General features: G+C 27.9%; 2 protein-coding genes across 2 annotated transcripts in view; both read left to right on the top strand.

The window, feature by feature from the left end:
* Nucleotides 1-2,234: 2,234 nt before the first annotated feature.
* Nucleotides 2,235-14,911, top strand: part of LOC145180677 (uncharacterized) — an 83,942-nt gene continuing 71,265 nt past the window's right edge. The window contains exons 1-9 of the mRNA XM_090082091.1: nt 2,235-2,845; nt 2,920-3,569; nt 3,799-3,893; nt 4,491-4,538; nt 12,042-12,080; nt 12,500-12,529; nt 13,179-13,265; nt 13,349-13,481; nt 13,768-13,838. Of these exons, the coding sequence (XP_089938217.1) occupies nt 3,821-3,893; nt 4,491-4,538; nt 12,042-12,080; nt 12,500-12,529; nt 13,179-13,265; nt 13,349-13,481; nt 13,768-13,838 (481 nt within the window). The 5' untranslated portion in view covers nt 2,235-2,845; nt 2,920-3,569; nt 3,799-3,820. The remainder of the gene's footprint in view (nt 2,846-2,919; nt 3,570-3,798; nt 3,894-4,490; nt 4,539-12,041; nt 12,081-12,499; nt 12,530-13,178; nt 13,266-13,348; nt 13,482-13,767; nt 13,839-14,911) is intronic.
* LOC149891389 (uncharacterized) lies at nt 7,826-9,912 on the top strand. Its single transcript, XM_090083073.1, has 2 exons — nt 7,826-8,717; nt 8,889-9,912. Exons 1-2 carry the CDS (start codon nt 8,079-8,081, stop codon nt 9,429-9,431), a joined length of 1,182 nt encoding a protein of 393 aa, XP_089939199.1. The 5' UTR covers nt 7,826-8,078; the 3' UTR covers nt 9,432-9,912.

The raw sequence follows: 14,911 nt of genomic DNA, 5'->3' as shown, positions 1-14,911 counted from the left end.
TAAAGGTTTTTTTTATACTTTAAATTTGCTTGGAAAATAACTATATGAAAATAGGAGCTTTAAGTTAACAAAAATGATAAACGTAATTTAAACGCAAAAAACTGAAATCAATATTTATTAAAATCGTATTAATCTCGTTGATTCTTATTTCGGAACTCTTATGCTGAAAATAAAAGATTATTACTTGAATTTTGAGTTGATTAGCGAAGAAATAATCAGCATAATTAGTCCCAATTATTTTGAAAATACCACCATTCACAAAATACTTGATACCCCCTATTAGATCACTGATGCATTAAAATCCGTATTTAAATAAATGATAGCACATAATATGGTAGCTAACCGAAATTATAAAAAGAAACATAAATTTCAGTGTTCCAAGGGCAGCCTCAAGTTTAAGAAATATAATAACGCTAGCAATTCTATTTAGAACAAATCCTTTTTATATTAAGTATTTCAGTTATTTATATATGGAACTATAAATTACTCTGCGTTTCAGAAGTGACTGAGCCTAGACTATTTTAATGATCTGTTGCTTGTATTCACACTCTACCTAAAGATTATAAAAATCATAATGGTTCATCAAGGTCATAATTTCTTTTGTTAATAACGCATAAAAATAACGAATAAAGTAGTGTTGTTACAACTTTGAAATTATTCGACTGTCGACTAAATCGATTAATGTGTTTTTCAAAGTCGACCAAAATCAACAAATACACTTTTAAAATCGACTAAGTCGACTAAAAATCGATTTAGTTGAAATATTTGATTAAAAATTTTATAATAATCATATACTTTAATGTTGCTTGACAATTTATTTTTTAGATTAACAAAAAACTTAATAAAAAACCGTTGCGTATATAGGTGGGGGCAGATGGGGCGGTTAAATTTTTTGGGGTGGTAGATTTCTAAAACTTTTTCGCATCCTTAACTGAGTACCATAACAAATTACTTAACTACGTTTTATTTTAAAAAGCATCAACTGGTAACTATAATGAGAAAAAGGAAACATTAATGTTATGGTGCTACATACAGTAAGCTAAGAGTTAAGTTTATGTGATACAGCAAATTTGGTTCAATGTTCAGATATTTTGGTTGAATTAAAAAAACCGCTAAGAGTGATATTCTTACGCATTGCTCAATCTTTATAAATAAGTTATCTTTACAAGATAAAATGCTAATATAGATTCCTCTTTACTAATTGGTCAGCATGATAACAATGTTAAAGGTTGATAAAATTAAATCAAGTGAAAAAATAGAAATAAGAATATCAGGATGATAACCTAACTAAATCGACTTTTAGTCGATTAGTAAAAAACCCTTAGTCAATTAAATCGACTATTTGATTTTTCAAAGTAATTTCGACTTTCGACCAGTCAACTTTTAGTCGATATAGTCGAATTCGATAATAACACTAAAATAAAGTGCAAACTCTTCTATCAGCCATTTGAAATTAATTGATTTAAAAATAATTTATGCATTTAGACGTAAAGTTGCATAAAAAAATTTGCAGTCTCAGATTACTTTTATTTTTGGTTTTAACTCTTTAACATACTGTGCAATAGTGATACTCAATTTAATCAGTTGAACTAATTTTTCAAAAACAACAAAATTTGTATGAATATAAAACCCGTCAAAATTTGCAAGAAACTGGCAATAAATTCGGCAAAGTCTCTAAAAAAAGAAAAAATTTTTAATGCTTGACAAGTAATGCTAAGCAACAGTATATCAAGCCATATATTAAAAGTTGACCTTAAATGAAGCTCAGTTTACCAGAAAGAGGGGTTAACCTCAACTTCTGTTGAGGTTAACCCCTGTTTTTGGTAAGCTGAGCTGACCAATCCTGGTGTCAGCTAGCATCCGACTCAAAAAATTTTCAAAATCTTTTAATAACTTCTTCAAGAAATATTAAAACTTTAATTTTCGGCTTATAATTTTCAATAAGTGTCATCAATTATTTGTCTTATTCGACAAATTTCACATTTATTATACCTTGGTGCTTTATTTCACACAGTATTTTACTAAATAGATATATTTTTTACTCTTTAAGTCACCCAAGCATAAAAATTTTTAATATGTATTTTTTATAAAATTTTAGAAAATGAGTGATTATAATATTAGCTGATAGGTAAATTAGAGTTATTAAAATATCTTTCTTATAATGGAACTAAACTAAATGTATGTGTTCCCGTATTTTTAATCAAAGATATTAAATTTGAACGGACGTAACTTTTACGAAAAATTGTGCGATCCTCATTTTTTGGTTGTCATAACGTCAATTTAATCAACCAAAATGTCTAACCATGAGGCGTGTAGAAAATCTGTTAGTTTCTTGTATATAATGAAAACTGATCGTGAGCTTACAGACTTTATTATTAACAGAGCTTCTAAACTCCTTAATGTCAACCAATGCATGTCAAGTAAAGTTGCAGAAAAAGAGACCAGGGAATTATTCAAAGTCCACTTCTCACTCTTTTTGACTACAAGTTGATTGTTCTGAAGCCTCAAACAAGAACATCCACTGGATGTAACTATCTTCCTTAAAAAATATCCAGAAAGAAATTTCATGAAAAGCATCCACTTGACAAAGCAACTAAACCATCAAAGACTTCGTGATAACGCAGCTGATAAACGATTTACTAAGTGTTTTTCAATAGTAGTAAGAGGATACCCACACCACTTTATATTAGGGACCAAGCATGAAAATCTGAGAAAACTTGTAGAATATGACACACAAGCAGCTGAACAAATTGCATTAACTATCATTTCAAACAAAGGAGCATAACCTTATGGAACAATGAAGTTAGGCAGTCTTCAGGAGGTCATCTTTTCCCACTAGCTCCAGGTAAAATTAGGTTTGGATACTAACCCTCAATCCAGTGTATAGTTAGGTATTTTCAATTTTAATTAATTTTTTAGGATGGTTATGTGCAAAAATTGTTCACAGCACCTTTATCAGCTACTTTATCAAACAATTCAATAAGAAAAATGGCTTCAACATTAAACAAAAACACTGGCACCCAATTGGCTGTACCAAAATTTATAGACAAAGCTGCTCAAGCTGGAGAGTTGTTAACAGAATCTTTTTGCATCACACAAATTGATGTTTCAACAGACAGAGGACAATCATCAAAATGAATTGTGGCCTATTGTTCAAATCTTAAAAATTTCAATAGATATTTTTTTTTGACATCAAAGCCAATTAAAACTTGGGATTGATGGTGGAGGTTCATTTCTGATAATGACATCCCAAAAGTCAAGTGCATAAATCTGCTAAGCTACTGACCAAAAATACTGCTCGAGATAGTGAACTAAGATTATGAGACATCTGTCTTTTGTTATAAGTTAAAACTCCATTTTGGAAGTTTTGTTGATGTAAATTGTTTTAAAAAATAAAGTATTACAACTTTAATCTCTTTCAGTAATTCAAGAATTGTAAATATAGATGGGCACATGTATGAGAAACACTACTAGGATGAAAATGAAGCACCAAGTTGTAATAAATATTTAAGAAATCTGGAAAATATGGCTAATAATTGATGAAGCTTATTGAAAGTTATAAGTCAAAAGTAAAAATGTCAATATCTCTTGCAGACAATATTAAAAGATTTTGAGATAATCAAAAATAAAAATAATTATAAATTATAATTAGTTATTAATTAATATTAATTAATAATTATAGTTATAGATAAAAAATGTTCTTGAGACAAACTATACTGAGAACATTCTATAAAAGCCATTAAGTATGTTAAAATATCAAATGCAGTTGTTGACATTAGTTTTATTTGTTCATTTTAGAACTTTGTGCCCACTCAGTGCAATGAAGTTTTTTTCTTTTGTGTTGATGTTAATATGTATTCAAGGACTAAAAACTGAAAGAAGAAGTCTGAAAGGTATGCCACAAGATATTTTTGTAATAAATAACTAAAAAGATATTTTTGTTGCTGCTGCTTAGTTTTTGCAGTAACAACCATTCACTAGATCATGCATTTAAACTATTTAACTTAAATGGTTCTTAAATCATGATCTACATATACTACTGCTGAATGATTTAAACCACAAATGTATAACATAGTAAAAAAAGCTATTGCTTTTAGTTCAAAATTTACTATTCCTATGACTTTTGTTAGTAATTAAGTTTAAATATTGAAGGTGTTTTCATGTTATTTCTTACTGCTTTCAAATATATTTTTGTTTTCGAAGGATAAACTATTGAGCCTACAACCTTATAGTTTAAAATTGTGCAGTACATTTATACTATTAGCTTTATGATATCTTTTATGCAATTATTTGAAACTGATGGACTTGTGTTCATGGTTAAAGCTAAATTTTTCTTAAAACCTTGTTTTCTTGGAGTAGAATTGCTCAATTAAATATTTCTGTAATTTTCTTTAACAGGTTACTATTATTGCAGATATCATTTAAATTGATTGTTTTAAACTCTCTTTTTTTACTTTTTTTTTTTTTAATATACAGTTTTTCTTTTTTAGAAAAGAATAAGCAGCCAGTTTTGACCACTGTTATTGATGAGCCATTTGGTATATATTAAAATTCTTTATTTATAAAATTTCTTTTATTATTCTTGTCTTAAGAACTTGTGTAAATGTTATTTTTGCTCTTAAATAGTTTTTAATTCTAATTTATGATTAATTTATATATCTAGTAAAGAAGCGTTTCAACTTCTACATGTTTTTTATGTATGTATTATACTATTGTTGCATACATAAATGCTTTCATTTAAGTAACTAATTTAATTCTAGAAGATTTATTTCTAAATGAAAATTCTATATTATTCAAAGATTTGTTCATTTGATAAACAACCGCTGAAGTGATGTTTATCAAATAAACAAACATAAAAAATTCAAAATGTACAAAATTTATTCAAATTCAAAGAATTGATTTTATGTCAAAACTTAAGTGATCTTCTTTAAAAAATGTGTTAACTATCAATAATAATGCACTTTTTTAATTATACTATAAAATGTCACTTCTAGCAAAATATTAAATATTATCATTCATCATTTCAAACTCCAACTATGACACTATCATATTTTTGCCATTTTTTAATTTTAGTAATTGGTCTTGATTTTTTAGAAACCACTACTCTTTTTATTGGTTCTAGGAATCTTCCATGGTGGCCAACTACAATATCTTTAAGATTGTAAAGAGCCATAAAAAACTTGTTCCATGCACTATAGAATTCATGTTTGTCTTGATACATTAGGGTCTTTTTAGGTAATCCCTATTTATTATTTTATTTCCCACTTTACATTGAAATGAATTATAGTTAAAAAGGATTTCTCTGACATATGTCAGCAGTGTGGAAGAACAAAAGAGCAAAGCTTGCTGATTATCAAACTCTTTGAGGCTTTTATACATGTTAGTGAATAGGTTGGGTTGCAAAATGTTAAAAGCTGCCTCATTTGGAGAGTTAGGGTTTGTGCTATAGCAACTTCTTCTTACACACTTCCTGAAAGAAAGTGCAGACTTGACACCTTCCATAGAGGACTGGATGACATTGTTCTATATTTGACACAAAGGCAGCTGTGTAGTTGAAACCATCCTTCGTATTTTTTCAAGGGCTGGAAGGTGATCAAAGATTTGGGATGTAGTTCAACAAGTTTGACCATGTATTGTCTAAAATAAATTAATTGACAATACTTTTTTTCCACTTCTGTCACAAAGCAGATGGCGCTTTCACTTAAAACACACAAAAATCTTGTTTTCTCTATTTTTGGTGAAGCTATTTCTCTATTTTTTGTGAGTCCCCTGCAGTATACACAAATATTTCAAATTTGTCACATCCAATTTTTCTGTATTCTATTTTTCTTTTTTAAAAACTAATATAATTTTTAAATTTGATTGTAAATGATTCCATCCCAACAAGGAATGGTAAGATTCAATTCTAAGTAGTTTAGATTATAAAAAAACTCTCCAACTATTTTATTTTTATTTGGTTACAGTATGTAAGAAATTCAATTCTAAAAAATTTTACTCAAGAAGTGTTTGATGCTAAATTAATTGGCTTTGATAATAACGTTTTTTGAATCATTAAATCTGTAATGAAATTCTATCACCTCATTCTATTCTAAATGCATTCGATTCTAAAAAATGTTTAATATTTTATTGATTATAAACAGCTTTTTGATAGTTCCATTCAAGAACATTTTAACCCATTTGATTATTGTTTTGTGCGCCACTAAAATATATATATATATATGTGTGTATATATATATATATGTGTGTATATATATATATATGTGTGTATATATATATATATGTGTATGTATATATATATATATATATATATATATATATATATATATATATATGTTAGGGCTGTTCATGTGAACACAGGAAAAAAAATTTTTTCTCGGATTTGAATGCATAGTTGTTTATTTTGTGCCATTTGACATAGTAATTGACTGTGGAAAAAATCTTTCCAATCAGATAATGTTTAGGGGGTGCTCAATGACCATAAAGTTTTACGAAAAACGTCAAAAACGTGTAAAAAGTTCCAAAGTTCCAAAAATTTCTAGAACCTGGTTAGTTAGATTTTTTCCACTGAAATATTGTCTGATTGCGTGCTATATAGATTAATTAAAGTGCAGCAGATTAACTGTCATCAGGGCACCAGACTAAAAAATGTCTGCTAGTGTTTAAAACAACTGTGTTTATATCATTTTGTTAAAATTTGTATTCATAATTTTAATACTATTATTTAACTCAATTTAGAATTTGTTCAAACAGAATAAAAAGGTTTACAAGTATAAATATTATTTTTATTTGGAATTTCAGTTTGACAGCAAATGTATTAATATTTTCATAGTACCTAACCTTAGTAACCTATTACAGAAAACTAGCATGGTAGTCTGGTAGTGTATTGTTTGTTATTAAGTGCAGATAATAATAATTTCTAATTTGAAAATATTTATTTAATTTCTTTAGTAATAATTATTATAATATATTGCTGCAGCTGCATAAACCAACAACTGAATGATAAGTTTGTATAATATGGTATTGAGTTTTGATTTTCTCATAATATTTCAGTTATCATTGAAATGGCAGCATCATCTCGTGTTGCTATCTCTACACGACTTCAAACCAAAATCTTTTTAATTGGACAACCAGAGCCAAATCTTCCAGATAAAGTTCTTCCCTTAACATCTGATGTTTTAAAAACATTTTTTTATCATCTTAATTCAACCAAAAAGTCAGTGCCTGAAAGTCTTAAAACAACTGTTGATGAACTGATTATTATTTGGAATAAAGCCCGTATTCCGACAGCATTTCATCCGAATGTAGTCTTAAAGTTGAAAACTTTAGTCCAGGAATTTAAATTAATAAAAAAAAATAAATCCAGATTGTCAGATTCTCAGAAATCGAGAGAGAAATCATTTACAGACACCATTGGCCTACTTTTTGACATTGCCCACAAGGATGCTGAAACCATGATCAGAATTGAAGAAGATAAAGAATTTTTATTGGATCAGAGATGTCAGAGAAAAATGGTGATGTTTGGAGAGGACAAAGAACTTTCAAAATTAGAAGAAAGAAATGAAGCAAGGAAACAAGCAGAGAGAGAACGAAAGCTAAAAGAAGAGCAAAGACAATCTGGTGCGAGTGCAATAGTTCCTGTTATTGAACCTTTACATGACGAAAGTTATAGTGATGACAACGATAACGATGCTGTTGATAATGACAAAATGGTTGATAGAGATTTTGAGATAGAAATCCCTGTTTATTACAGACAACAGGTCAGTAAAGCAATTTCTTCAGGGTCAGCTGAATCAAGTTTAGCAAGTACTCCAAAACGATAATGTATCTTAGATACAATTCTTGACTCGCCTGATGTTTCATCAACATTAGACAGAATTAATCTATCTGACACAAAATTTACTATACTAGCAGCAGCAATTGCAAGGGCTGGTGGACAGAACCTCGATGATGGATCATTGTCACGTTCTACAGTCCGTAGAAAACGAACCTATCATCGATCAAATATTGAAGCCACTGTTCGAACTGAGTTCTGCGATTTGGACAAACCACCATTAATCGTCCACTGGGATGGCAAACTGATGATAGATCGTACAAATTCTGCAGCCCCTAAAGCAAATGTTGACCGGCTATCTGTAGGTGTGACAGGTCACAATGTTGACAAAATACTTGGAATAGCAAAACTGTCAGCTGGAACTGGAGAAGCCCAAGCAAAAGCAGTTATTCATCTGCTTAATTTCTGGGACATAATTGGTGATGTTATTGGAATGAGTTTTGATACTACCGCCTCTAACACTGGCTCCAAAAATGGTGCATGTGTAGTTCTAGAGAAACATATAGGTAGAAATTTGTTATATTTCGCTTGCAGACACCATGTTCATGAGATCATAGTAGCAGGAGTGTTTGGATCACTATTTGGACCATCATCTGGTCCCAACATACCTCTTTTCCAGAGATTTCAGCAATATTGGCCCAAAGTTAATCAAGGAAATTTTAAACCTCTGGATGACATTCGAATGAAAATACCCCTGGTGCAAGAACTACAAAATGAAGTGATTGCATTCCTCAAAGAAAACCTGCATGTTAAAATGCCAAGGGATGACTACAAAGAAATCATGGATCTCTGTCTGTTAATACTTGGAAAACTGCCTGATCAAGAAGAGAAAAATTATCATTTCAAGATCCCTGGTGCTTATCACATGGCTCGCTGGATGGCCAAGGTTATTTATTGTTTTAAGATTTATTTATTTCGTGAAGAGTTCAAGTTGACCACAAAAGAGGAAAAAAATCTCTGTGAATTTTGCTTATTTGCTAGTCTGGTTTATGTAAAATCTTGGATATCATGCACAAATGCCAGCGATGCTCCAGTTAATGACTTGTTTCTGTTTCAGCAACTTAAGCAGTTTGCAGTTGTGAATAAAACGATTTCCGAAGCAGCAGTCAAGAACTTTCAAAACCATTTGTGGTACCTTTCACCAGAATTGGTCCCACTAGCTTTGTTTTCAAACAAACTTCAAACGGAAGAGAAGCGAAAAATGATTTCCAACATGAAATTTCACGGTGAGAACTGGTCTGAAAGGTTGATCAAATCAAAGAACATTGAAAGTCTAGAGAAGAAATCTCTGGACATGCTGGTGACATCAGTTTCAGCAAGTGCGTTGCGGTCAATGAAGGTTGATATTGATTTTCTGTTCAACAACGATCCAGCTACCTGGAATGATTCCCCAGAATACCAAGAAGGAAAAAATTTAGTATATTCATTGAAAGTAGTAAATGATGCTGCCGAACGATCTGTGGCTTTAATGTCGATGTTTAATGAATCGATTACAAGGAATGAATCTGAAATGCAGAGGTTAATTCAGGTGGTTGAGGATCACAGAAAGCGAATGCCAGATGCCAGAAAGTGTACTCTGAAGAGTTATAGTCCTCGCTAGCATTAACATTGCACGAACTATAACATTACGATAATTAAATGTTAATTGCTCATATGTTTTTTTGTTTATAATTCGTATTTTAATCAATGACAAAGAGTCAAAAATCCTAGTGTTTTATTTTGGAAAAATTCTGATATAACAAAAACCGCAGAACTTTAGTCGTATTGCAGTATTTTATTTCATTAATTTCTCTGCTAATAAACCAGTCTAAAGTGGATGTGGATTGTAATTTGTATTCAGAATTTAATATTTAGAGATAATTAAAACTGATCAAATTAAAAATCTAATTAACCGGGTTTTAGAAATTTGTGGAACTTTGTTACTTTTTCCATGTTTTTCACATTTTTCGTAAAACTTTATGGTCATTGAGCACCCCCTAAACATTATCTGATTGGAAAGATTTTTTGCACAGTTAATTACTATGTCAAATGGCACAAAATAAACAACTATGCAATCAAATCTGAAAAAAAAATTTTTTTTGGACAGCCCTAATATATATATATATAAATATATATATATATATATATATATATATATATATATATATATATATATATATATATATATATATATATATATATATATATATATATATATATATATATATATATATAAAAATATATATATATATATATATATATATAGTATTGTAGAAATTATGTTAATACTTCCAGTAAGAGTGCTCCATTTCAGCGTAGAATAAGTAGAGCGAATATATTATTATTATTACACAAACTAAATAATTAGCTTGGTTTATATTACATTACTTAAAGTTTCACGCAATAGCGATCATCAGATGTTATTAACATATATAACACTCTTACTGGAAGTATTAACATAATTTCTACAATACTATATATATATATATATATATATATATATATATATATATATATATATATATATATATATATATATATATATATATATATATATATATATATATATATATATAAATATTACTCTCTATTTGTAAAAAATTGTTATTTTATAAGCATTAACTGATTGGTTTCCAAAATATGTAAGTTTTTTGCTGGATATTTTTGTTTTCTTGATGCCTACTTTTTTTGTCAATTTAAATGATAATAAAAATCCACAAAAAATGTCATGAAAACAACCAAATAAGGATTCACCTGTTTTGTTTCAAAACAATAGATGGTTAGAACAATTACTGTATATCTTAGTGAACATCTCAGTGTCTAAATTATTCACTTTAAAAAGTAGTTTATTGATTTATAATGGAGTTGCAAGGTTTGGAGTGTTTTTAGCAGAAATTTTTTCTAGCTTGTTTTCTTGAATCATCTAAAAGTTTTTTATTTGGTTTAAATTGACCTTTGATCCTCTGAATGCATAATCAGCTTGAGTTAAACAACTTTACTAAAGAATAAAAGATTATTTTTTTTATTGTAATCATTTTTTTGTAATTGTGAAAACTGGCTGATTAGGAAGTTTTCTCAATTATTTTATATCTTGAATTGTATTCAAGTTTATTCAAAGTTTGAATTCATTTTTCTTTCTAAAGATGTTTTATGAATTTAACTAAAACTGAAGAAGTTTAAAGTAACTTGATTGAAAAATATTTTTAACAGCATCAGTTTTTAAAATATTACAGTTACATAAGCTTATATTGAATAATACAGCTTATTGGTTCTAAAATCTGCCTTTATTTTATAAATTCTTGACATTAGATAATAAAGAAATTCATGTTAATTTGTAAAATAATAGCAATTTCTTAAGTAAAAAAAATCAGCAAATGGTTCTTATTTTTTAGTAACAAAATGTGATAAAAAATCATATTTATAATGCTGAGTAATAATGTGAAAGCAGGAATTAAATAATAAAAATAAAAAATGCCAACAAAAAAGAAAGATTCCTTAATTCTAAAAGAGTGAACTATGCATTATCATCCAGGCACTTTAATTGGTTTACTACCCTTGAATAATTAGGAGATTCAGTCAATCTACTAGTTTTATCTGGTAATTGTCTATGAATAACGTTTCAACAAAAGAAATTTCACTTTTCAGCTTGGGAATTGTCAATTGTTAAACAAATTTCAATAGATATAAATAAACCAGTGCTCAGTCTATTTCGAGATTGAATGACACACTGCAGTTGTAAAATGACACACTGCAGAGAAAGATTATAAATATCAACTTGTTGCGATATGACTGGTTCATCTGTTTAGTTTTTGACAAAGCTGCTCAAGATGCTAAAAAAGAAAAATAAACGAAAAAGTAGCTGACAAGATTGTTTGAAAGCTAGAAAAAGCGGCTCTTAAAAATCTTAAAGAATCTTAAAGAATAAAACCTGTTTAAAAAAAAAATTAACCAGCCATTATTAAGAATGGGAGATTAAAAATATGAAGTGGCAACTAATTTACATTCCTGGTGAAATTCAAATTCATGTTTTGTATTTTTATTTGGAATTAAGCCAAATGTGCATATTGCTTTATTTTCTCCCATTCCACAAAATGTTATAATGTCATAGAAAAACATACTTCCTTCTTTTTTTAAACATAAAAAATTCCAAAACATTAAGAATGAAGTGATTTTTACAGAATTTGTAAAAGCTCTTTTTTAAGTAGTAATTTCTTTTCTTTTTATCTTTTAGAAAAGACCAAAAGCATTGAGGAAATTAACATAGCACATGGTAAATATTTTTTTTTTCTTTATTGTAGTAGATAAATATTCTAAATTTCTTGCACAGTTTTCAAAGTGAAGATTATTTGGTAAGCATTGAATTTTGGTGAGAATTTTCTTGTAAGAAAAATCATGTAAGCTGTATCCTAATAAAATCATAAGAACATAGAGAAATACATCTTCTTTTGCTAGGTTTACAAACAATTTTTTGATATATTGTCTCAAACCAAAAAAGTATTGTTGTCATGAAACTGCATGCCTTTAACTACTTGATTGCTTTTCTTTTTATGCAGTAAAAAAATTTTTTTTTGATTTTTATACCAAAAAGTATAAACTTTTATTAGGTTAGATTTGTGTTTCTGCTTTTCTTAAACATTTTTTTCTTGATGGTTTAACTAATGATATTTTTATTTTACAATATCTTTTTAGGAAGGTTCAGTGATGTAAAGATGAAAAAAGGTAAATAGTAACTTCAATCTTTCATTAAAGCATGTAAAAATAAACTTATTAGAAGATAGCAATTTATTAAGGGCAAAACTAATAAGCATCTGATTTATGCCTCAAAAAGCAAAAGCATTCTGGATTTGGAATCATTTCTTTGTTAATAGAAAAGGATTTACTCAAGTCTCAAAGTATTGCAGTGCAGTTTTGGGAACATTTACTATTTATTTCATTTTCTAAAAAGAGTTGTCATTAGCTAAAAAAAGTTCTTTGGGATTGGTTCATATAATTTTTATTTTTTAATGAAAATTATCATTACAATATAAACAATATTGAAACTAATGAAAATATATTACAAATATGTATTATATTAATCAACATCTGCTATATCAAATCCCCCTTATAACAAATGCTACTTATATTAAGCTTTTACTTTATTAAACAAAATGTTCAACCATTGGAAATTTTTATTTTTTCTTATTTTACTTATTGAAGACTGGTTTAAAAATTTCAAATAGATACATCGATCAGTTATTTATACTTTTTATTTGATTTTGAATGATATTGGCATTACAAAGTGATGGTATATCATTATTTTTTAAACTGATTAATTTAATAATTTAGTATTGGATAAAATATAGGATACCTTTACTACTTTTATATTTAGGAAACAAGAGAGGATTGGTGTCTTTATGGAAGGACAACGAGGGAAAACCACGTGTGCCATATGTTTTGAATGTTGGAGCCCAAAATAGTATGTGATGATGATGACAATGGTAATGGTGACAATAATAATGGTAATGAAAATAGTGCTATATACTTTTTTTGATTTTTCAGATTATTCAACAGTTATCAAAGAAACTATTCGTGCTATGAATTCTTATATGTCTCCATGTGGACATGATGTATGGGTTGAAAAAAATGAAAATGATACTTCATATGTTGAATTTGACACAACATTAAATGATGGGTTAACATTTAATTTTTTTTTGATATAATGTCATTTTTAATATATGCATCATTGATGGACTTGTGAAGCTTAATTTTTTTTAGGAGCAAAAATTCCATATTAAAACATCTATTTTACATTAAATATTTCATAATAAAGGTTACATATAAAAACATTTATTTTACATTAAATGTTTTATAATAAAGATTGCATAGAAATATTGTGTAAAATGTTTCAAAATACCTAGGATTAACTTTTTGTTCGATGCACGATAAAGTTATAATTTTGTTTTTTGATTCAAAATTAGTTGCTGGAGCTATGTTGGGAAACAGGGAGGTCACCAGCAAATTGGTATAGGGTATGGGTGCAACACTAAAGGTGATTAATTTACAAATATAAAAGAATATGATAAATTTAAAATCATACAAATAACGTGCCTTTCCAACTTTTTGTTGAGTTCAGTATATCTTTACTTTTTGTATTTTTTAAAACGGTAGAGTAGAATAAAATTAAAATCATATAAATAGCAACTTTTTAAATTATAATTTAAAAAACATTCTGATATAGATAAAAATAAATAAATAAATAAATTTCTGAATTGGGTTTGAAATTAAAATTAAGTGTATATTTAGTATTTAGGCAAGTTTACAATTAACACAATATCAATAAAAAAAAGTTTTTGTTATTAAAAAAAGCTTCTCATTAAAAAATGTAATGTAAAGGTTGAAATCCTCACTTTGTTTTGTCACTTTGTAAATTCATCCACTTATTTGTCTTCTTTACTTTCTTTTCCATCTTCAGTTTCTCCTACCAAAATATTTTACTCTTTCAAAAGTAACATCAAATCATTTGACATCCTTTTAAACTTGAAACTGGTAGTCAAATAATGAGCTAATTTTTATAGCAGATGTTATCTGTAATAATCAGTGAAATATTTAATGTGTATAATTAAAACCAAGTTATTTAAAAATACTGATTAAAATCCAACTTATTAGAAATAGCATATATGACTGATATATCATGTAAAAAAAAAGATATTGCAAGATCAATGAAGAGCAAATTTTGCTGATATTTGGTATAATATGACTAATTTAGAAGTGAGAACAAACCTCACTATCCTATTCACTGAGTGGATGAAAATCTAGTTCCTATTAAAAGGCTCAGGGCAATGAATAGTTTTTTTAGATTCAGGAGCAGAATATTTAGGGAAGTGTTTTGATTTAGATATCTTTGTTAAAAACCTCATAAATCTGAAAAAAAATTATTCTTGAATTCTCTGTCCTTGAAAATAAAAATCCCTTAAGTTTTCATAGTTTTTACATGAGCATTTCTTTTGTTTCAAAATGATTATGTTTCAAAATGATTATGGTAGCAAACTGCTTTTTAATGCTTTTTTATTGTAATTCTTAAGCAAAGTTCAATTAGATACCCTTCTTGCTTCTTTTCTATAT

Source organism: Hydra viridissima, unplaced genomic scaffold (assembly GCF_058129835.1).
Source record: "Hydra viridissima isolate aposymbiotic clone 2 unplaced genomic scaffold, HvirCarnegie_v1 scaffold_3, whole genome shotgun sequence".
Classification (NCBI taxonomy): domain Eukaryota; kingdom Metazoa; phylum Cnidaria; class Hydrozoa; order Anthoathecata; family Hydridae; genus Hydra; species Hydra viridissima.
The sequence above is the reverse complement of the archived record's forward strand: the minus strand, read 5'-3'. Positions and strand labels throughout refer to the sequence as shown.

Coding starts and splice junctions, on each gene's coding strand:
- LOC149891389 (XM_090083073.1), top strand. CDS start 8,079: ATGATAGATCGTACAAATTCTGCAGCCCCTAAAGCAAATGTTGACCGG. Junction 8,718..8,888: donor TGGCTCGCTGGATGGCCAAG/GTTATTTATTGT, acceptor TTTCTGTTTCAG/CAACTTAAGCAGTTTGCAGT.